Source organism: Odocoileus virginianus, chromosome 4 (genome assembly GCF_023699985.2).
Source record: "Odocoileus virginianus isolate 20LAN1187 ecotype Illinois chromosome 4, Ovbor_1.2, whole genome shotgun sequence".
NCBI classification, from domain to species: Eukaryota; Metazoa; Chordata; class Mammalia; order Artiodactyla; family Cervidae; genus Odocoileus; species Odocoileus virginianus.
Window position 1 is genome coordinate 46,668,737 of NC_069677.1, and position 19,519 is coordinate 46,688,255.

The 19,519-nt window shown below is 40.0% G+C and overlaps 1 protein-coding gene across 1 annotated transcript; it reads right to left on the bottom strand.

Moving 5' to 3' along the window:
• Positions 1–5,141: 5,141 nt before the first annotated feature.
• Positions 5,142–6,281, bottom strand: ARL14 (ARF like GTPase 14). Its single transcript, XM_020915245.2, has one exon. The coding sequence runs from the start codon at positions 6,086–6,088 to the stop codon at positions 5,510–5,512; it is 579 nt and encodes a 192-aa protein (XP_020770904.1). The 5' UTR covers positions 6,089–6,281; the 3' UTR covers positions 5,142–5,509.
• Between the last annotated feature and the right edge of the window lie 13,238 nt (positions 6,282–19,519).

Sequence of the window (19,519 nt, forward strand, 5' to 3'; positions counted from 1 at the left end):
CTTACTGCCAAATTCAGACTTAAACTGAAGAAAGTAGGGAAAACCACTAGACCATTCAGATATGCCCTAAATCAAATCCCTTAAGACTATACAATGGAAATGAAAAATAGATTTAAGGGACTATATCTGATAGAGTGCCTGATGAACTATGGATGGTGGTTCGTGACATTGTACAGGAGACAGGGATCAAGACCACCCACAAGAAAAATGCAAAAGAGCAAAACAGCTGTCTGAGGAGGCCTTACAAATAGCTGTGAAAAGAAGAGAAGCAAAAAGTAAAGGAGAAAAGGAAAGATATTCCCATTTGAATGCAGAGTTCTATAGAATAGCAAGGAGAGATAAGAAAGCCTTCCTCAGTGATGAATGCAAAGAAATAGAGGGAAACAATAGAAAGGGAAAGACTAGAGATCTCTTCAAGAAAATGAGAGATACCAAGGGAATATTTCATGCAAAGATGGGCTCAATAAAAGACAGAAATGGTAGGGACCTAACAGAAGCAGAAGATATTAAGAAGAGGTGGCAAGAATACACAGAAAAACTGTACGAAAAAGATCTTCATGACTCAGATAATCACAATGATGTGATCACTCACCTAGAGCCAGACATCCTGGAATGTAAAGTCAAGTGGGCCTGAGGAAGCATCACTATGAACAAAGCTAGTGGAGGTGATGGAATTCCAGTTGAGCTACTTCAAATCCTAAAAGATGATCCTGTGAAACTGCTGCACTCAATATGTCAGCAAATTTGGAAAACTCAGCAGTGGCCACAGGACTGGAAAAGGGCAGTTTTCATTCCAATCCCAAAGAAAGACAATGCCAAAGAATGCTCAAACTACTGCTCAATTGCACTCATCTCACATGCTAGTAAAGTAATGCTCAAAATTCTTCAAGCCAGGCTTCAGCAATACATGAACCATGAACTTCCAGATGTTAAAGCAGGTTTTAGAAAAGGCAGAGGAACCAGAGATCAAATTACCAACATCCGCTGGATCATCAAAAAAGCAAGAGAGTTCCAGAAAAACATCTATTTCTGCTTGATTGACTATGCCAAAGCCTTTGACTGTGTGGATCACAATAAACTATGGAAAATTCTGAAGGAGATGGGAATATCAGACCACCTGACCTGCCTCTAGAGAAACCTGTATGCAGGTCAGGAAGCAACAGTTAGAACTGGACAAGGAACTGGTTCCAAATAGGAAAAGGAATACGTCAAGGCTATATATTGTCACCCTGCTTATTTAATTTATACGCAGAGTACATCATGAGAAACACTGGGCCGGAGGAAGCACAAGCTGGAATCAAAACTGCTGGGAGAAACATCAATAACCTCAGATATGCAGGTGACACCACCCTTATGGCAGAAAGTGAAGAGGAACTAAAAAGCCTCTTGATGAAAGTGAAAGAGGAGAGTGAAAAAGTTTGCTTAAAGCTTAACATTCAGAAAACTAAGATCATGGCATCTGGTCCCATCACTTCATGGCGAATAGATAGGGGAAACAGTGGAAACAGTGGCTGACTTTATTTTTCTGGGCTTCAAAATCACTGCAGATGGTGATTGCAGCCATGAAATTAAAGACGCTTACTCCTTGGAAAGAACATTATGAGCGACTTAGACAGCATAATTAGAAAGCAGAGACATTGCTTTGTCAACAAAGGTCCATCTAGTCACAGCTATGGTTTTTCCAGTGGTCATTTTTGGATGTGAGAGTTGGACTATAAAGAAAGCTGAGTGCCAAAGAATTGATACTTTTGAACTGTGGTGTTGGAGAAGACTCTTGAGAGTCCCTTGTACTACAAGGAGATCCAACGAGTCCATCCTAAGTCCTGGATGTTCATTGGAAGCACTGATGTTGAAGCTGAAAGTCCAATACTTTGGCCACCTGATGCGAAGAGCTGACTCATTTGATGCTGGGAAAGATTGAGGGCAGGAGGAGAAGGGGACGACAGAGGATGAGATGGTTGGATAGCATCACCGACTCAATGGACATGGGTTTGGGTAGACTCTGGGAGTTGGTAATGGACAAGGAGGCCTGGTGTGCTGCAGTTCATGGGGTTGCAAAGAGTCAGACACAGCTGAGCGACTAAACTAAACTAGATTGGTCATAGCTTTCCTTCCAAGGAGCAAGCATCTTTTAATTTCATGGCTGCAGTCACCTTCTGCAGTGATTTTGAAGCCCCCCAAAATAAAGTCTGTCACTGTTTCCATTGTTTCCCTGTCTATTTACCATGAAATGATGGGACCAGATGCCATGATCTTCGTTTTCTGAGTGTTGAGTTTTAAGCCAATTTTTTCACTCTCCTCTTTCACTTTCATCAAGAGGCTCTTTAGTTCTTCTTTGCTTTCTGCCATAAGAGTGGTGTCATCTGCATATCTGAGGTTATTGATATTTCTCCCGGCAATCTTGATTCCAGCTTGTGCTTCATCCAGCCCAGCATTTCGCATGATGTACTCTGCATATAAGTTAAATAAGCAGGGTAACTATATATAGCCTTGACACACTCTTCTCCCAATTTGGAACCAGTCTGTTGTTCCATGTTCAGTTCTAACTGTTGCTTCTTGACCTTTATACAGATTTCTTAGGAGGCGGGTCAGGTGGTCTGATATTCCCATCTCCTTCAGAATTTTCCATAGTTTATTGTGATTCACACAGTCAAAGGCTTTGGCATAGTCAATAAAACAGAAATAGATGTTTTTCTGGAACTCCCTTGATTTTTTGATGATCCAGCGGATGTTGGCAATTTGATCTCTGGTTCCTCTGCCTTTTCTAAATCCAACTTGAACATCTGGAAGTTTACGGTTCATGTACTGTTGAAGCCTGGCTTGCAGAATTTTGAGCATTGCTTTGCTAGCATGTGAGATGATTACAATTGTGCAATAGTTTGAATGTTCTTTGGCATTTCCATGTCTTGATTTACTATAAATAATGTAATGAATGTGGGAGTGCAGATATCTCTTCAAGATAATGATTTCATTTCTTTTGAATATATACCTAGAAGTTGGATTGCAGGACCATAGTGTTCTATTTTTATTTTAGCTTGGATTTATCTTTATATTTACTTACTTATTTTATTTTTCTTAAAGTATAGCTGTTTTACAATGTTGATTTAGTTTCAGATATACAGCAAAGTGATTCAGTAATGCTTACATATATGTCTTTTTTTAAGATTCTTTTCCTTATAGGTTATTACAAATATTGAGTATAGTTTCCTGTGCTATACAATAAGGCCAGGTTGATTATCTATTTTATATACAGTAGTGCGTGTATGTTAATCCCAAACTCAGTAATTTATTACTCCCTCCACCCCTCTCCCCTTTGATGACCATAAGTTTGTTTTCCATGTCTGTGGGTCTATTTCTGTTTTGTATATAAGTTTATTTGTATCCTTTTTTTCTTTTAGATTCCACATATAAGCAATATTATATGATATTTGTCTTTCTGTGTCTGCCTTACTTCACTTAGTATAACTTGCAAGTTCATCCATGTTGCAGGAAGTGGCATTATTTCATTCTTTTTTATGGCCGAGCACTATTTAGCTTGAAATTATCCTTTTTTAAAAACTGTTTTTATTTTTGGCTGCACTGTCTTCATTGCTGAGCACAGGCTTTCTCTAGTTGAGGTAAGCGGAGGTTACTCTGCATTGCAGGGTGTGGGCTTCGCATTGCAGTGGCTTCTCTCATTGCAGAACACAGGCTCTAGGCACACAGGCATCAGTAATTATGGCGCACAGGCTCCGTAGTTGTAGTTCAAGGGCCCAGAGCACACGGGCTTCAGTGGTTGTGGCTCGTGGGCTCTAGAGTGTGGCTCAGCGGTTCTGGGCCGCGGGCTCAGTTACTCCGCAGCCTGTAGAATCTTCCTGGACCAGGGATCAAACCTGTGTTCCCTCCCTTGGCTGGCAGAGTCTTATTCACTGTGCCACCAGGGAAGTCCTGAATTTATCCTTCATTGAGCTCAGTGAAGACAGAGGCCATACCTTATTTACAAAACAACAGCATGGCAATTAACAGCATAGGCCTTGAAGTGCCTCTTTCCCTCCAGGCAGTTATGAACATTAAATGAGTAGATGTATGAAAGTGTTTAACACAGTTCCGGGCACACACAGTATTCAACCAATGGTAACTGTGATTAAAGATATGTCTACTTTATTACTTGAATCCCTGCCATGCAGCACAGAAGGATTTGTGGCCAAACAACAAATCAGGGCTAGGGTGAGAGAAGAAAACTGCAGCAGGAATCCAGGAGCAAGCACCCTTGCTTTACTGTACCTTTATTTTCCTTTGTGACCTTATAATTTGGAGTCCCAGGGGCTGCAGTGGTGGCCTGAGGCCTGCTTCTAGCCCAGATGAGCCTTGCTGGTGGTAGGGTGGAGGGAAAGAGTGTCTTCTGTTAGTTCCAGGGCCTCTCTGGGACTTCTGAGCCTCTCAGGGGAATTCCGGTTCAATCTCCAGTTCTTTCTCCCTTCTTCCCCTCCCCAGCAATGCCTCTGGAGAATCTCCAAGTGATGGGACCTTCCAGTGACTAACCTGTACCTCCTACAGTGTCCCCTAGAGTTGGGGGCTTAACACCCCCTCCTGCATGAAGCACTTCTTGTTTCCCCAGGTCAGAATGAGGCTCTCCTGTTACAGCTCTTAGCACTTCCTGGTTTATTCTATCTGCTGCCTTTATTTTGTTTGTCTCTCCTGTGAATTGCCGGGTCTCTGAGAGCAAAGTATGGCTCTGGTTCCTGTTTGATCAGTACAGTGAGCTGTACATACGTTCCCAAATAGTAACTGTTATATTGAATTCTACCGAAGCCAGTCTTGGAATTGCAGCCTCCAGCTGGACGATAAGTCCAGACCTTGCCCTAAACTCTAAGATGCTCTCTTGATCCCCAGTGCTCTAAGATACAAACTTCTGCTCCCCGTAGAACACAGCCACTGGGCACTTGGTAGCCTGGGGTTCAGGGTTGACTCACTCTAAGAAGTTTCTAGCAATAGATTTCAAAAACATAGCAGGAATACAGTAAAACAGAACAAAACAAAATCCCTTTGTTTAGGGAATAGGGATTTATAAAATATTAACAGCACACATTTTCCCCTTCAAAATTTAAAGTTCATTTTTTTATACCACCCAGCTATTACACAGGAGCCTGGTGGAAATTGAATACCTGTAACAGCTGGAAACAGCCTGAAAGAAGTCTGACTCTATTGGCAGCTTAAACTTTGTTCTAGCAGTCACATAAAAATAATAAGGCAAGAATTTATTTGTTCCCAAATATGATTATTTAGAATCATCAAACATGCACAAAATTGTAACATTTTCATTCACAATTATCATTACCACATAGTTTGCTAAAGTGTTTGGCCCAAAGTAACAGTTTTCCAGATATTACTCCTAGTTGTTTAATGGAATTTAGGTGAAATAACATTTCAGGAAAAGTTTGTCAACTTAGCAATTTGCTTTTCTTACTTGGCCTGGAAAAAGAACAATTACCCTTTCAACTTCGTCAGCATCTCTTCCTCCACTTGGACCTCAGTGCTGCTTGAAGAATGCTAAAGCATCTCCTCTTGATTTCATGCGGCTTTTCAAAAACCCAGTTAACTTCTGGAACCCCTCCATTAGCCCATCCCCAGTGACGGCACAGCAGGCCTGCACGTACCAGTTCCGGTCGCTGCAGAGTTGCTTCACTTTGAACATCCTCGTGATGTCCTTGGCACTTAGAGCTCCAGGCACATCTTGTTTGTTGGCTAACAAGACCACAGGCACGTTTTTAATGTGCTCATTCTTCAAGATGTGCTCAAACGCTTGCCTGGAGTCTTCCAGTCGCTGTGTGTCCGTACTGTCCACAACATACACTAGCCCATCAGTGTTTTCACAGTAGAGGTCCCACATGGTTCTCATTTTCTCTTGTCCTCCAACGTCCCAGACCGTAAGCGAGACACCCTTTGCCAACTCAAGCATCTCCACGTTGAAACCTACTGTTGGCATAGTCACAATATCCTTATCAAGCTTCAATTTGTAAAGGAGAGTAGACTTCCCAGCAGACTCAAGTCCCAGAAGCAGAATTCGGGCTTGCTTGGCTTTAGGCTTTTTAGAATTCAACAGACCCATTTTAGGCTTTTAAAATTTTTCTTTAAAGACCTTTTCTAATGGCCGGAGCCAGTGTTTCCTTTCCAGGTCTTGCATGAAAATGTTAAGAAAGAAGAGAGCAAATGCTTCATGATATAGTCTTAGAATAGGAACTTACGTGCATTTACGTTGTAGCTTATCGACTTGATTATGGGCAAACAGTGTTTTATTTTCTGTCCCAGCCAATCCTGAGGAATCTATGGTGTGAGTAACCAGCCAGTGTCATAGAAGCTCAAAGGGGAAGTTCTTTGTGAGTGAGTAGGACTTGGGAGGGGCATGCCTTTGTGACGCTGCAGCTCGTTCTCCTCCCAATGTTGGAGAGCTAGGGTCATCAAAGATTTGGACAGAGCGTGGTTTTGGTAGCAGGATAAAAAGTTAACTGTACAAGTGGTTTGCAGCAGTTCTCTAGTTGTTTGACTGTTTATCTTATCCCAGTTGTAAATAAGTAACCAGACTTTTGAAGTCATGAAGGGAGAGTTTATCTCACTCTGCTCTGAGCAGTATCTTTAGTACTTTCCAGATTACTCAATAGGAAACTTTAAACCACCCGGAGTTACCTGAACCTTACTCCCATAATCATATAGAGAATCACTTCTTTAATCTTCTTGGTAGGAACTTTACATTATTCACAAGACCAGATTTATAGGAGAGGGAAGTTTGTAACACAAACATTTTTAAAATTAAGCAGTCCAATTAAAGGTGGCAAATTAAATATGCGTATTTATCTCCTCTCCTTCGCAAGGCTCCACCAAAATGATGGTAAACAAGTAAAATGAAAATGTAAACTCATACCAAGAGCAGGAGAGTCCACTGGAGGTTGAGAGATTTCCACATCTCTCTGGAAGGCAACATGTAGATAGAAGATGAATAGTAACTGATGCAGCAGGATAAAGCTGAGGCTTAGCGGGCTGATGCACAGGATACAGAGGGAAGGGGCGAAATGCATAACTGAAAACAGAGGATTAACTAAAAGTCTGACCAAGGAACAGAAAACACGCAAACACATACCCCACTGCTGGGTGACCATTCAGAATGAGATGTTACTCCCTAGGCCAAAAAAAAAAAAAAAAAAGAAGAAAGGCTTTTCTACAGAAATTGTATGATGTCAGAGAAGAGACCTTTATGTTTTGACAGTTGGGAGTTTCCACATCATAATACCTAACTCAAAATTTAATTAACCTATAGCCAATCTGGCAGTTGGCAAACCTGGCTCATGTACACGGAGTTACCTTCAGTGCACAGAGGTTTTCATGCTTAATATATAGCATATCTAATGAGGGAAAGACCAAGATAAAAATAAGAAGGTTTTAAGAAAGCTTTAACAGAGGTAATGCAGGGAACAGAAGAAAATTTTCAGTAAGTTCTAATATTTCCATGAAAAAAACCGAAAAGTGTTAACCACTCAGTTATATCCAACTGTTTGTGATCCCATGGATTGTAGCCTGCTAAGCTCCCTGTTCATGGGATTTTCCAGGCAAGAATATTAGACTGGGTTTCCATTCCCTCCTCCAGGGGATCTTATCAATCCAGGAATTGAACCCAGGTCTCTTGCATTGCAGGAGAATTCTTTACCATCTGAGCCAGTATTTCCATAGAGATTTGCAAAAGTATTGTACCCATAAAACAAGAAATGGATGCTATTTAAAAGGCTACTCAAAAAACAAAAACAGAACTCTTGGAAATTAAGAACATGGTTTCCAAAACTTAAAAAGATCAATAATAGGTTAGAAGAAAACCTTTTAAAAAGTAGAAGGTAGAAAGTATGAAAGAAAAGATGAGATGTAGGAAAGCAGTCCAGAAATTTCAAAGTCTGACTTTTAGGACTTTATTCCAAAAGGAACAGAAAACAAAGAGGAGATTATCAAAGAAGTAATACAAGACTATTTTTCAAAGCTAAAGAATGAACTTCAGGGTGAAAGGCTTCCCTCAATGCCTTCTAAAAGAGCTGGACTAAGGCATGGAGCTTGTCCAGTGGCTCAGTGGTAAAGAATCTGCCTGCGATGCAGAAGACGCAGGAGATGCGGGCTCGATCCCTGGGTCAGGAAGATCCCCTGGGGGAAGAAATGGCAACCCACTCCAGTATTCCTGCCTGGAGAATCCCATGCACAGAGGATCCTGTCAGGCTTCAGTCCATGGGGTTGCAGAGAGTCTGACACGACTGAAGTGAGTGAGCACGCTCACACATACTAAGGCATATAATATACATGTTTTGTTTTCATTAGAACTAAAATTTTATTTTTTAATTAAGTAGGCTATTCTAGGTGTAGAAAATGCACTTGTGATGAAATTAAACTTTTAAAAAACTATTAAATTCTTAACTAACTCACTGTATCTCTGAAACCAGAGGTACTATTTTCATTCATTTATTCATCCGTCCATCCATTTTTTCAACAAATGTGTATACTGATTGCCTACTGTGTGAACTACAATGTGCTAGATTTCAGGGAGGACACAAAGATAAATTAGACCTGCCCTAGGTGGCTTTCTTTGGGGAAAAGTTAAAAGATGTGAATAAAAATAATAATGCAAAGTTTTTAAAAATGTAAATGCTATAAGAAGAGAAAAGCTAATATAGTCTGAAAATTTAAAGATTACTTCAGGGTGGAAGACATTAGGGAAATCACTCTAGAGAAGGTTCAACCTCAAACCAGGCCTCCTAGAGATGGTGTAGGAGAAGTGTATTAAAGAGATGGTCTGTAAGAGCAAAGTCTCAGAAATGGGAAAACAGGATGTATATGGAAAAACAGGATGCAAGCATGCATGTATAGCGTTTTTGTTTCTAAAACATGTTTGACTATCATGAGAAAACCATCAGGCAAATCTAGATTGTATGACATGTTACAAAAAAACACACCTGGAGTTCAAAATATCTCCGTGTCATGAAAGACAGAAGGAAAAAAAAAAAGGAGCAGAAAAATGATCTAAGTTAAGATACACTTAAGATACATGATCCCTAAGTGCACTGTGTGATCTTTGATTTGATCCTTTGTCCAAAGAAACTATTATTATTATAATTGGGGGCATTTGATGATGACTATCCTTAATATATTGTTATATCTATAAATTGTGTATTAGATGGTATTATTTATCAGTGTTAAATTTCTTGAGAGAAATTATGATATTATGGTTATGTAAGCGGATGTCCTTGTTCTAAAGAGATACATGCCAATGTACTTAGGGGTGATACCAGCAAGTTAATTTCAAGTGGCTCAGCACACACAAGCACATGCACACTCAGAAAGAAGAAATACGGCAAAAATCACTTTAGGTGAGGAGTTTTGGGTGTTCATTGTACTATTTTAAAACTCTCCTTTGGTTTTGAAAATCAAAATAACATGTAGGAAAAAAAGAATATAATTGAAATAAGCTAATCAAATAAGGCTGCAGTCTGCAGTAATGTAAAGAATAATTCAGCTTACACATGTGATCAGACCATATTTCCCAAGATGAATTTAAGGACTCTGCAGTACCAGCTCTTCTCCACCTCTGTACTTTCAATAAATTAAATTTTAAAAGAAGAAGTGTGACACACATTTCATATTAAACTTGATATGTTCCTTATGAGATCTGATGTTAGCACTGGGGTGAAACTTTTATTTTTGCCTATAATGAAGATAATCATACATAAATGCCTTTACTCTGCTTTCCATTTGACCAGTTGTACCGTATTTTCAGGGTAGTCAACCAGATGAGGGGTTAAATTCTGGATGAATATTCAGAGTAAAAGGGAGTAATTTCTTTCTCAATGTTAATTTTCATGGAAAATTTTACAAATGTTTCAACATTCTTTCTTACTGTCCTACAACACTTAAGGATTCATATGTCCTGGCCAAACCTGAGGAAAGGCAAGGTATTTGTTTTCTATGAATCATTCTGAGATTATGCAAATAAAGATAGGATTGCAAGAGTGTTACTGGCAAGCTCTGTTGTATCACCAAGAAATTTGTTTTAAAATTCAGGATTGAAGGGAACTTTTTAAAAAATTTCTTACTGTGGAGGTGGGAGGTCTGACTTTAGAAACTCAGTCGTGGTCTGACCAAGTAAAGATAATAGAAGCTCATCTCTTAGAAGACAGTGGCAGCTTATTCTGTTAACTTTATTTTTTACAGATAAAGAAGAATTGGGGTGTGGTTATGTGACTTGCTTAGTTTATGCAGACTTGGAACACCCCTAGTTTTCCCGTGACAACTTTTTGTTTGGTCTTTTTAAAAATGAACTTTTGGAAAACTGAATTATAGCATACAGATAGAAACATGCAAAAATCATAAACCTACAGCTCAATGAGTCACAAATTGAAAACATCCATATATGTACCAGTGAGACCAGGCTTAAATTTTAATTTTTCATTTTCATTGCAAGTAAAAAGTCCAGACCTCAAGCATTTCTGCACTGAGCTGTCAGAAATATGCTCTGTTCTCAAAAAGATGTTGTGAGAACAACAGGTATTTATTATCCCAGTTGAGATTCTTTGATGCTGCAAAAAATGATATTCCAACCATGAAACTCTTCCAAGGGCCATTTTCTGCAGGAAAGAACCTGCATTTTCATTCACATCGCCAAAGGAGGAAAGCTTTTCTCTCACATGGGTAGACCACTGGATCTGAGCTCATATCCAGCCCCTGGCACTTACTAAGCGCTGAATGATGCCAAAAGCAGGGGTGTTGTGATAGTTCATTACATTACATTTTATAAATGTGAAAACATACCACAGAACATGGCACATGGTGGATGAAATTTTCTTCCTCCCCTCTGACAAGTTTTGTTTATCAGCTAACATTTTAAAAGACCTGTAATCTTGCTTATCATGATAGTCATTTCATGATGTATGTTAAGTCAAATCATGATGCTGTACGCCTGAAACTTATACAGTGCTGTAGGTCGGTTATATCTCAGTAAAACAGGAAGGAAAAAAAGCATCTCCAACTTTTAACCTTTTCCAGACAAGGAACAAGTTCAGAGTCCTATCAGAGTACTGTATTCCCTTGGCAGAATAAAGCGTTGTGTGCTGAACCCCTTCCCCAGCACCCCAACATTGTTATCCCCCTTCCCAAATAAGATGAAAATGAGCAAGGGTTCAATACAATGTAATTAAAATGAGCAGAGGGACAGTCTGAGGGCTGTGTCTGGAACTAGGGAAGGACAGTCACTCTTCACCTTTATAAAGATGGGCATTTATACAAGAACAGATGACTCAGATATCTTTGGCCCCAGCTACATGTGAAGCTCTCAGTATCCTCTGAATGTCTGCCCAGCCAGCAGCAAGGGGAACCCGAATAACTGGGCCATGCAACCTGACCACCATGAACCGAATTGACTCCCTTTTCATGTCAATCATCCAAATCATAGGTTTGCATAGGTCAGCAAATTCTTTTAAAAATTATTTTAAGATCTCCATTCTTTATAGCCACTCATTTCTCTTCAAACTCACATTGAATCTGTGATTATTCATTCAATATTTATTGGGTACACACAAAATGGCAAGCACTGTATATCTGCTACAAACAGAATAACTGAGAGCTCACCTTTTAAGAAGCAATTGAGGATTGAACTATTTTTAAAAATATTTTTAAGAATACTCTGTGATCAGCCTTGCTATTTATAAAATATTTTATTATAAAAACAATATTAAAATTTTTAAAAATCATCTGAAACAAATCTGATTAATTTACTTTTGTCTTTTCTATCTTTGTTTATATACATATATAGTTTAATTTTGATATGCTTTATTGAGCAAACTTATGTTGAAAACATAATATATCTAGATTGAATGCAAGATGTTGGCAATACATACAGTTCAATCAAAACAGCCTCCATTTTCAAGTAGTCTAATGAAGGAGATAAATATGTGGTGTGAATATTGTTATGAATAAGGTAATAGAACCTCAAGGAAACACAGGAGCCGTCAAAAAGAAGGGTGAAATAGGACATTGCATCCAGGGAACTGGAAGCAGTTCTTCACTGGAGCTGAGAAGTGTGAGGGCCGTGGAGTGAGAGGAGAGGGTCTGCAGGCCCATGTCCAGCAAGCGTGGCTCATGCTTGGGGCACCCACATCATTTATCATCCACACTTGAGCAGTTTTGAAAGTGGAAAGGTTGCCGATAATGAAGATTCCAGAAAACAGGTGTAAACAAAGATAGCCCTTGAATAACTGAACTATATGGTCTTGCCCAGCTTCATGAGAGGATACTGGAGTCAGCATCAGGATAGAAAAATCAGAGGGCCAGGTCTGCATAGGTGCTTTTCACATACTTCTACTGCCATTCACTGACATTCTCCTTTCCAGTCTTTCTAGAGGATAAACTAAGAAATCAGAGTTGTACACTAGAAAAAGCTGAATCCTAAGCTGTCAATGAGGAAAACCAAATTGGGAAACCTACTTCATGCAGCAGAGTCAGTCCTTAAAGACTCAGAAATAGACAGAATCAAGCCAGAAACTGGGGTAAGGGAAGATAATTAAAACAAAATGCTGAGGCCTCCTCAGTACAGATGACAGGTAAAATACAGGACACCAGATAAGTGTGAATTTCAAATGAACAATGAAGAATTTTTTAGTGTAGGTATTGTTCCAAATATTAAATGGGATATACCTAAAATAAAGGTGTATTCATTGCTTATCTTAAATTCAAATTTAATTGGTTGTTGCTTATTTTTATTTGCTGAATCTAGCAACCTTACTTGGGATGGACACAGACCCCAGGAATACTTCTCTGCAAAGGAAGGAGAGAGGTGTAGAGAAAACAAACACTGCCTTCTCCCCTGTTCCTGCCGTGTGAGTTTCCAATGATGTGTCTTACTAGCAGAATCTAACTGGAAGCCAACTGGCAAAAAAACACTTAGGAAATGTTGAATTTCAGGCCCCTAGTCACAGCATTACAGAGCAGAGGATAGAATAAGGCGTCTGGAGATAACATAATTAGAAGTCCCTTATATGAATGAAGTAAAATTTTAGTTTAATATACTTATGAAAACAAAGATACCTCTTGGTTAATGTCTTTCTGGACATGCTTTTGATTGCCTACTTTGGTGCTCAGACATTTTGACTGCTTCTTTTGAAATGGGTAAAAGATAGCAATGATAACTGGAATGTGAGGTGTCATAAAAAAAGAGGTCCACTCGGAAGTACCATAGGAATGCAAAAGGACTGTTTATTCTGACCAGAAGTCCTTTTCAGGATGAGTGGCCTTCGAATGATATTTCATTTGCATAATGAAAGAGGAGGAAAGGGAAAGGCCTTCCCAGATGGACAATGAAATTGAAATCAGAGGAGAGGAAGAGTGCAGCGTGTTCTGAGAATAGCTGAGGTTTGATATAGCTGAGTAAAGAGGACATGTGGGTGTGGGATGGGGATTGAATCTGGTCATGTGTGAAGAGCACCTTGTTAGAGGATGCTTGAATACTAAATTAACAATTTGGTTTTTGTTCTGTCATATAATGCATAAGCAATGGGGACTCATTCAAAGACACTGAAGCCAAAGAAATAGTTAGATTTGAACCACGTGTATTTGAGGCCAGATTAATGGATGAGATTTCTCAGGAAGCAAATATAGAGAAATGGGTCTCAACCTTGTAGAGCCCATGGCCCTTATTGATAAACAATAAATACTCACAGATATTCATCTTAGGGAATCTTTATGACACCTATGATAAATCACTGCTTTCTTCTGCTTACCCCTGCCACATCCAGTTTTGTCAAAGTTTCTTTTTCTAGTATTTTGAAATAAATAAGCTTTTCTCTCCTAAATCAAAATATGTAATTCCAAAAATGTTTTGTTTATCAAATTCTATTAATGCCTCATAAGTACTCATAAGCTTCTTGAGGTAATTGTTCAAAATTATTTCATGAACACTTTGGCAATGCACATTATCTCTCATTGCAGTTAAAAAGAAATCAAAGTTGTAAGAGGACAGGGTGGGATAATAACATCTACATGATGAAGTTGTTATGACTTCATGCTTCTTCCAAGTGAAATGGAGCAGGACCCTATGGTCCTTGCCTCCCCCGACCCCCGTGTCCTCTGCCTGCTTTTTGTCTGTGAAAAATTTTAGTCAAAAAATAAGTTTAATCAGAGAAGCGAGAAATGCGGAAACAAAGGAAAACAGTCAAAGAAGACAATAATGATGATGTAGTCGTTAAACCTAGTCAAGGGCCTTTAGTTCTTTCTCAAGGACTATAGATAATATTCTGGGCCATATTCTGTGAGCATCTTATAGACACTGAAACCCAGGGTGAAAAAGTGAGCTCCTTGATGACCAGACTGTACCCAGGATGTGAGCTGCCACAGTTCTGAGAATTGGCCGCAAAGAAATGGAAACAAATGGACCCTGGAATTGAAGATTGTTTTATTATTGGTCATGGGGATAGCAGATAGGTTTATATTTGCTTTGTCAAATGAATATTCATTGGAAGGACTGATGCTGAAGCTGAAGCTCCAATCCTTTGGCCACCTGATGCAGACTCATTGGAAAAGACTCCGATAACTCACTGGAAAAGACTCTGGAAAAGATTGAGGGCAGGAGGAGAAGGAGACAACAGCGGGTGAGATGGTTGGATGGCATCACCGACTCAGTGGACATGAGTTTGAGCAAACTCTGGGAAGTAGTGAAGGACAGGGAATCGTGGAATCCCACAGTCCATGGGGTCTCAAAGAGTTGTATACGACTTAGCAACTGAACAAAAAAAAAAATGAGATTTATTGTTAGCAACTTTTTTGAGAGGTTATGTAAAGTTATATCTTGGCTCCTTGCAAAAGAGTACTATGCTCCATTTCCAGTATCTGTGTGATGGTTAATTTTATGTGTCAATTTAAAGGGGGATGCCCAGCCAGGATGGCAAAACATGACTTCAGGGTGTTTTAGTGAGAGTATTCCTGGAAGAGATTAGCATTTGAGTCAGTAAACTGAGTAAAGAAGTTTGTCCTCGCCAGTGCAGGAGGGTATCATCCAATCCATCAAGCGCTAGGTAGAACAGAAAGGCAGCAGCCGCTGCTGCCGCTGAGTCGCTTCTGTCATGTCCGACTCTTTGTGACTCTATGGACTGTAGCCCACCAGCCTCCTCTGTCCATGGGATTCTCCAGGCAAGAATACTGGAGTGGGCTGCCATTCCCTTCTCCAGGAGATCTTCCCGACCTAGGGATCAAACCCAGGTATCTTGTGTCTTCTGCATTGGCAGGTGGGTTCTTTACCACTAGCACTACCTGAGAAGGCCACAAAAAGGAAGAAGAGGGGTTAATATGCCCTCTGCTCAGCAGGGATGCTCATCTTCTGCCCTTGGGACTTACACCATTTTCTCCCTTGGTTCTCAGGTCTTTGGGTTTGGAATGGAACTGCCATCAGACAGCAGATCATGGGACTTCACAGCTTCCATGATCGAAGGAGTCAATCTTCCATGATTGCAGGAGTCAATCCCTCATAATTAACCTCCTTCTGTATATTTATAACTTTTATTTCTCTGGAAAACCCTAATACAGCCTGTTATGAGTATAGCCAGAGCATATTTCTCTATTTGCCATTCTTAATTGCTGTTATCAGACAAACATGGTGCCCAAACCTTTACTGCCTCCTCCCCAAGTTGAGGCCACTTGACCCTCTTTTAGAAGCTAATTGTAGTCTCAATCCTGATCTCAGACATTAGCTACTTGAACAGCTCCAATCTTCAGGACTGATGTTGAAGCTGAAACTCCAATACTTTGGCCACCTGATGCAAAGAGCTGTTTCATTTGAAAAGACCCTGATGCTGGGAAAGATTGAAGGCAGGAGGAGAAGGGGATGACAGAAGATGAGATGGTTGGATGGCATCACTGACTCAATGGAGATGAGTTTGAGTAGACTCCGGGAGTTGGTGATTGACATGGAGGCCTCGCATGCTGTGGTCCACGGGGTCGCAAAAAGTTAGACATGACTGAGCGACTGAACTGAACTGAAGACCCAGCACAGGGTCACCCTAACCACTAACCTAGTCATAACATAGGATCTTAATTTTAACAACTAGACAAATGTCTTTTTAATTTTATCCTATTTTTTTCCCTTTTTAAATAAGTCCCAGTCCTGACTGTTAAACCCAGGTCTGGTAACTAGGTTTCCTGCACTCCAGTCTCTTCCTAAAATAGGTATCCTGACTCACATTTGCTACCCTCATTCCAAAATTAGCATCGTTAACCCTTGAAATCTAACTTTCAGCATAAAGCTCTCTTTACCCACTGGGAAACCTCCATACTCTCCATCAATTTTCTATCTAATGATGTGTTGGGACATCTTACACCACCAACCTTTACTGAATACTTGTCAAGTCAAAAATATAACACATAAGTTTGCATAAAAATATTTGCAGAAATCTCATCATGAAATGTATATATCCAGAAGTAGGGAAGTCTTAAGGTTTGCCAAAAGATTATAGGATATTTAGCTTTCTCTTGAGTAATATGGACAAATTTTTATTTTTTAATTTCTCAAGTTGACAAAAGTCAAACCAATCCATTCTAAATACATGTATCTTTATGCTAGGAATTAGACAAATATTTCTTAACTTCCATGTGCAAAAAGCACTGTGCCGGGTAGTGGGAAGGCAGTAAGCACGTGCGTGTGTGCCCGGTTGTGTCCAACTCTTTGTGACCCCACAGACAGCAGGCTTCTCTGTCCATGGGATTCTCCAGGCAAGAATACTGGAATAGGTTGCCATGCCCTCCTCCAGGGGATCTTCCCAACCAGGGATTGAACCTGCATCTCTTGTGTTTCCTGCATTGGCAGGCAGATTCTTTACCTGGGAAGCAGGCACAGAAGCTATTAAGAAGACTAGTGGAAGAATCTGTGACTCTGTCTCAGGTCAAGGGAGCCTTCCTGGGGCTGCTGCATCGTGCTGAGTCTGAGACCCAGTGCGTTATGCATGTTAGAGGCAAAGGGTAACCCAATATTCTCCAAGATTTAGACCTTTCTTGGAGAGTTCAGCTTGTGGGGGGCTTCCTTTCTTGAAAGCCACAGCTTTCTTTTCCATCAAAATATTCCTCCTATGGAGTGCTGCTTCCCTAGAGATTTGGGCAAAAAGGGCCCTGAACAGAATCTTGATACCTTCTCTATGTCAGCTACCCTCCAGAGTTTCTATTTCAGGTTGGAGAAGTGCCTCCATTCCTCAGATCATGTGTTGGAGCTAGCTGGCCAACATCAACCAGTTCGATGACCTGACCACACTTGTCCCCAGCTGGGGTTATTAGCTTCTTGCTTTTCCTCAACCAATGTTTAATGATGATGTTCGCTCCCACCCACATATACATGGTCTCCAGAATCCTTGTTACAGGCTCACAGTAATCCAGTATCTGACACAGCCTATGAATAACAAACATCAGTTTCATAAGGAAAGAGGAGGGATGTAACCTCTCAGCTGTGATCCAGAATACCAAATAAGTACATTTGTAGTGTAGAAATATCATGAAATACTAATTTAAATAATGTTCAGGGAGCCCCCAAATTATAAGCCAGTCACCCGAGTCCCAAGTCACAGGGAAAGGCAAAGAAATTTGTAGACAATGTGACTGCTTACCTACAAAACTCAGAGAACTGAATGACATACCAAGACATTCTGGCCAAGACACAAGATCAACATACAAAGATAAGTAGCATTCCTCATAGCCAGCAGTAACTGAGAAAAAACCCATTCTCAATAGCAATACAAACTGTAAAATATGGAGCAGTAAACTCGGTAATATGTGCACAAGGCCTGTATGAGGAAAATATTAAATCTTTACTGCTAGTCTTTAAAAAATCAGCCAAATAAAGGAAGAGATATAACATTGTAAAAATGCCCAGCTCACTCCTAAGGTAATCTGTAAGTTAAATTCAGCCTCAGTCGAAATCAACCAGTAACAAATATTTGTAGAACATTTAATTATGAGTCAGTTACTATATTAGGCATTGGAGGTACAGTGATGAGTGACACAGCATCTGTGCTCTCACGTTTACATTCTGATCCAAGGTGGGTGAAAGTGAAAGTCGCTTAGTCGTTTCCACCTTTTTGCGACCCCATGGACTATACACAGTCTGTGGAATTCTCCAGGCCAGAATACTGCAGCGGGTAGTCTTTCCCTTCTCCAGGGGATCTTCCCAACCCAGGGATCGAACCCAGGTCTCCTGCATTGCAGGCAGCTTCTTTACCAGCTGAGCTACAAGGGAAGCCCAATGTAAGGTGGGAGGGGGGAGATAAATACATCAACAAATAAATAAGATGCAAGATTTCCTTCCTCATTCTGGGACCCAGGCTTATGGAGCAGCCACTGCCATGAACACTGCCGGTCACTGTGGTGCAGAGGAAAGGAGCTCTGAGGGATCTTACGAAGCCAATTAAATGTTCTGGGCCACAGGCGCCCCTCCCACTTCTGCTCACAATTCACGAGCCAGAATGAGTTCCATGGCCTCATGTGACCACAAGGAGGCAGGAAGTGCTGTCCCACTGTGCACCCAGCAAGGGAGCAAACCAGATCAGTTTGGCAAATAGTGTGAAAAACTACCTCATCCTAACGATGGTCTGATTTTTTTTTTTAATCATTCTGCTTTTTAAGTTTAGATTCTTAATGTCTGGAATTTCATTATAAACGGTATATCTGGTTTCCAAATGTATAGTAAATCTTTTCAATGCTGCAGATTTAAAAGACCCCTATTTTTTAATTATTGTGTTTGATTTCAAATAACAGACACCAGAAAAAAACCAGGTGGGTCAACAACTTAGAGGTTCTGTTTTGCTCACATGTGAAGAATCTAGAGGGAAGCAGTCTAGAGATGGTGCCTCTAATGTCATCAGATGCTCAGCATTTTCCTGGCCACTTCTGCTTGAGACTATGAGACTCAAAAAATGAGACTATGGCATGCAGGGATTTTTTTTTTTTTTTTAAGAATAAGGACATATTGCCATTACTAGTAAATTTATTTGTGTATGTGATCAGATTCAAGATACAACTTGGAGGCAGTAGCCACAGGACTTGCTAATGAATGAGATATGAGTGAGAGAGAGAGCACTCAAGATATTAATAACTCCTAAGTTTTTTGACTAAACTAGGAGGATAATGATGCCACTTACTGAGAAGAGGAAGAACTGGGCTTTAAGAAGAAAAGCCATAGTTAAAATGTATGTCCTTTAATAAAATTTGACAAGCTAATTGAAATTTGGCATAGAAGAGAAAATAGGCAAAAAAAAAAAACCACTCACAAATAATCATTAATAATAAGCAGTTTAAAAAAATTACCCCGTGGGAGGTGCAAAGACAAGTATATAATACTCTGACACACACACGCGCGCGTACACACAATGTAAGTCAATTCACAGGAGACAGGTATCATAAGCATGAAAATATACAATTCGTGTTATAAGCTACCAAGAATCTAAGTTTGTTCATTACTATTGCACAGCCTAGCTTATTCTGGTTGATATAC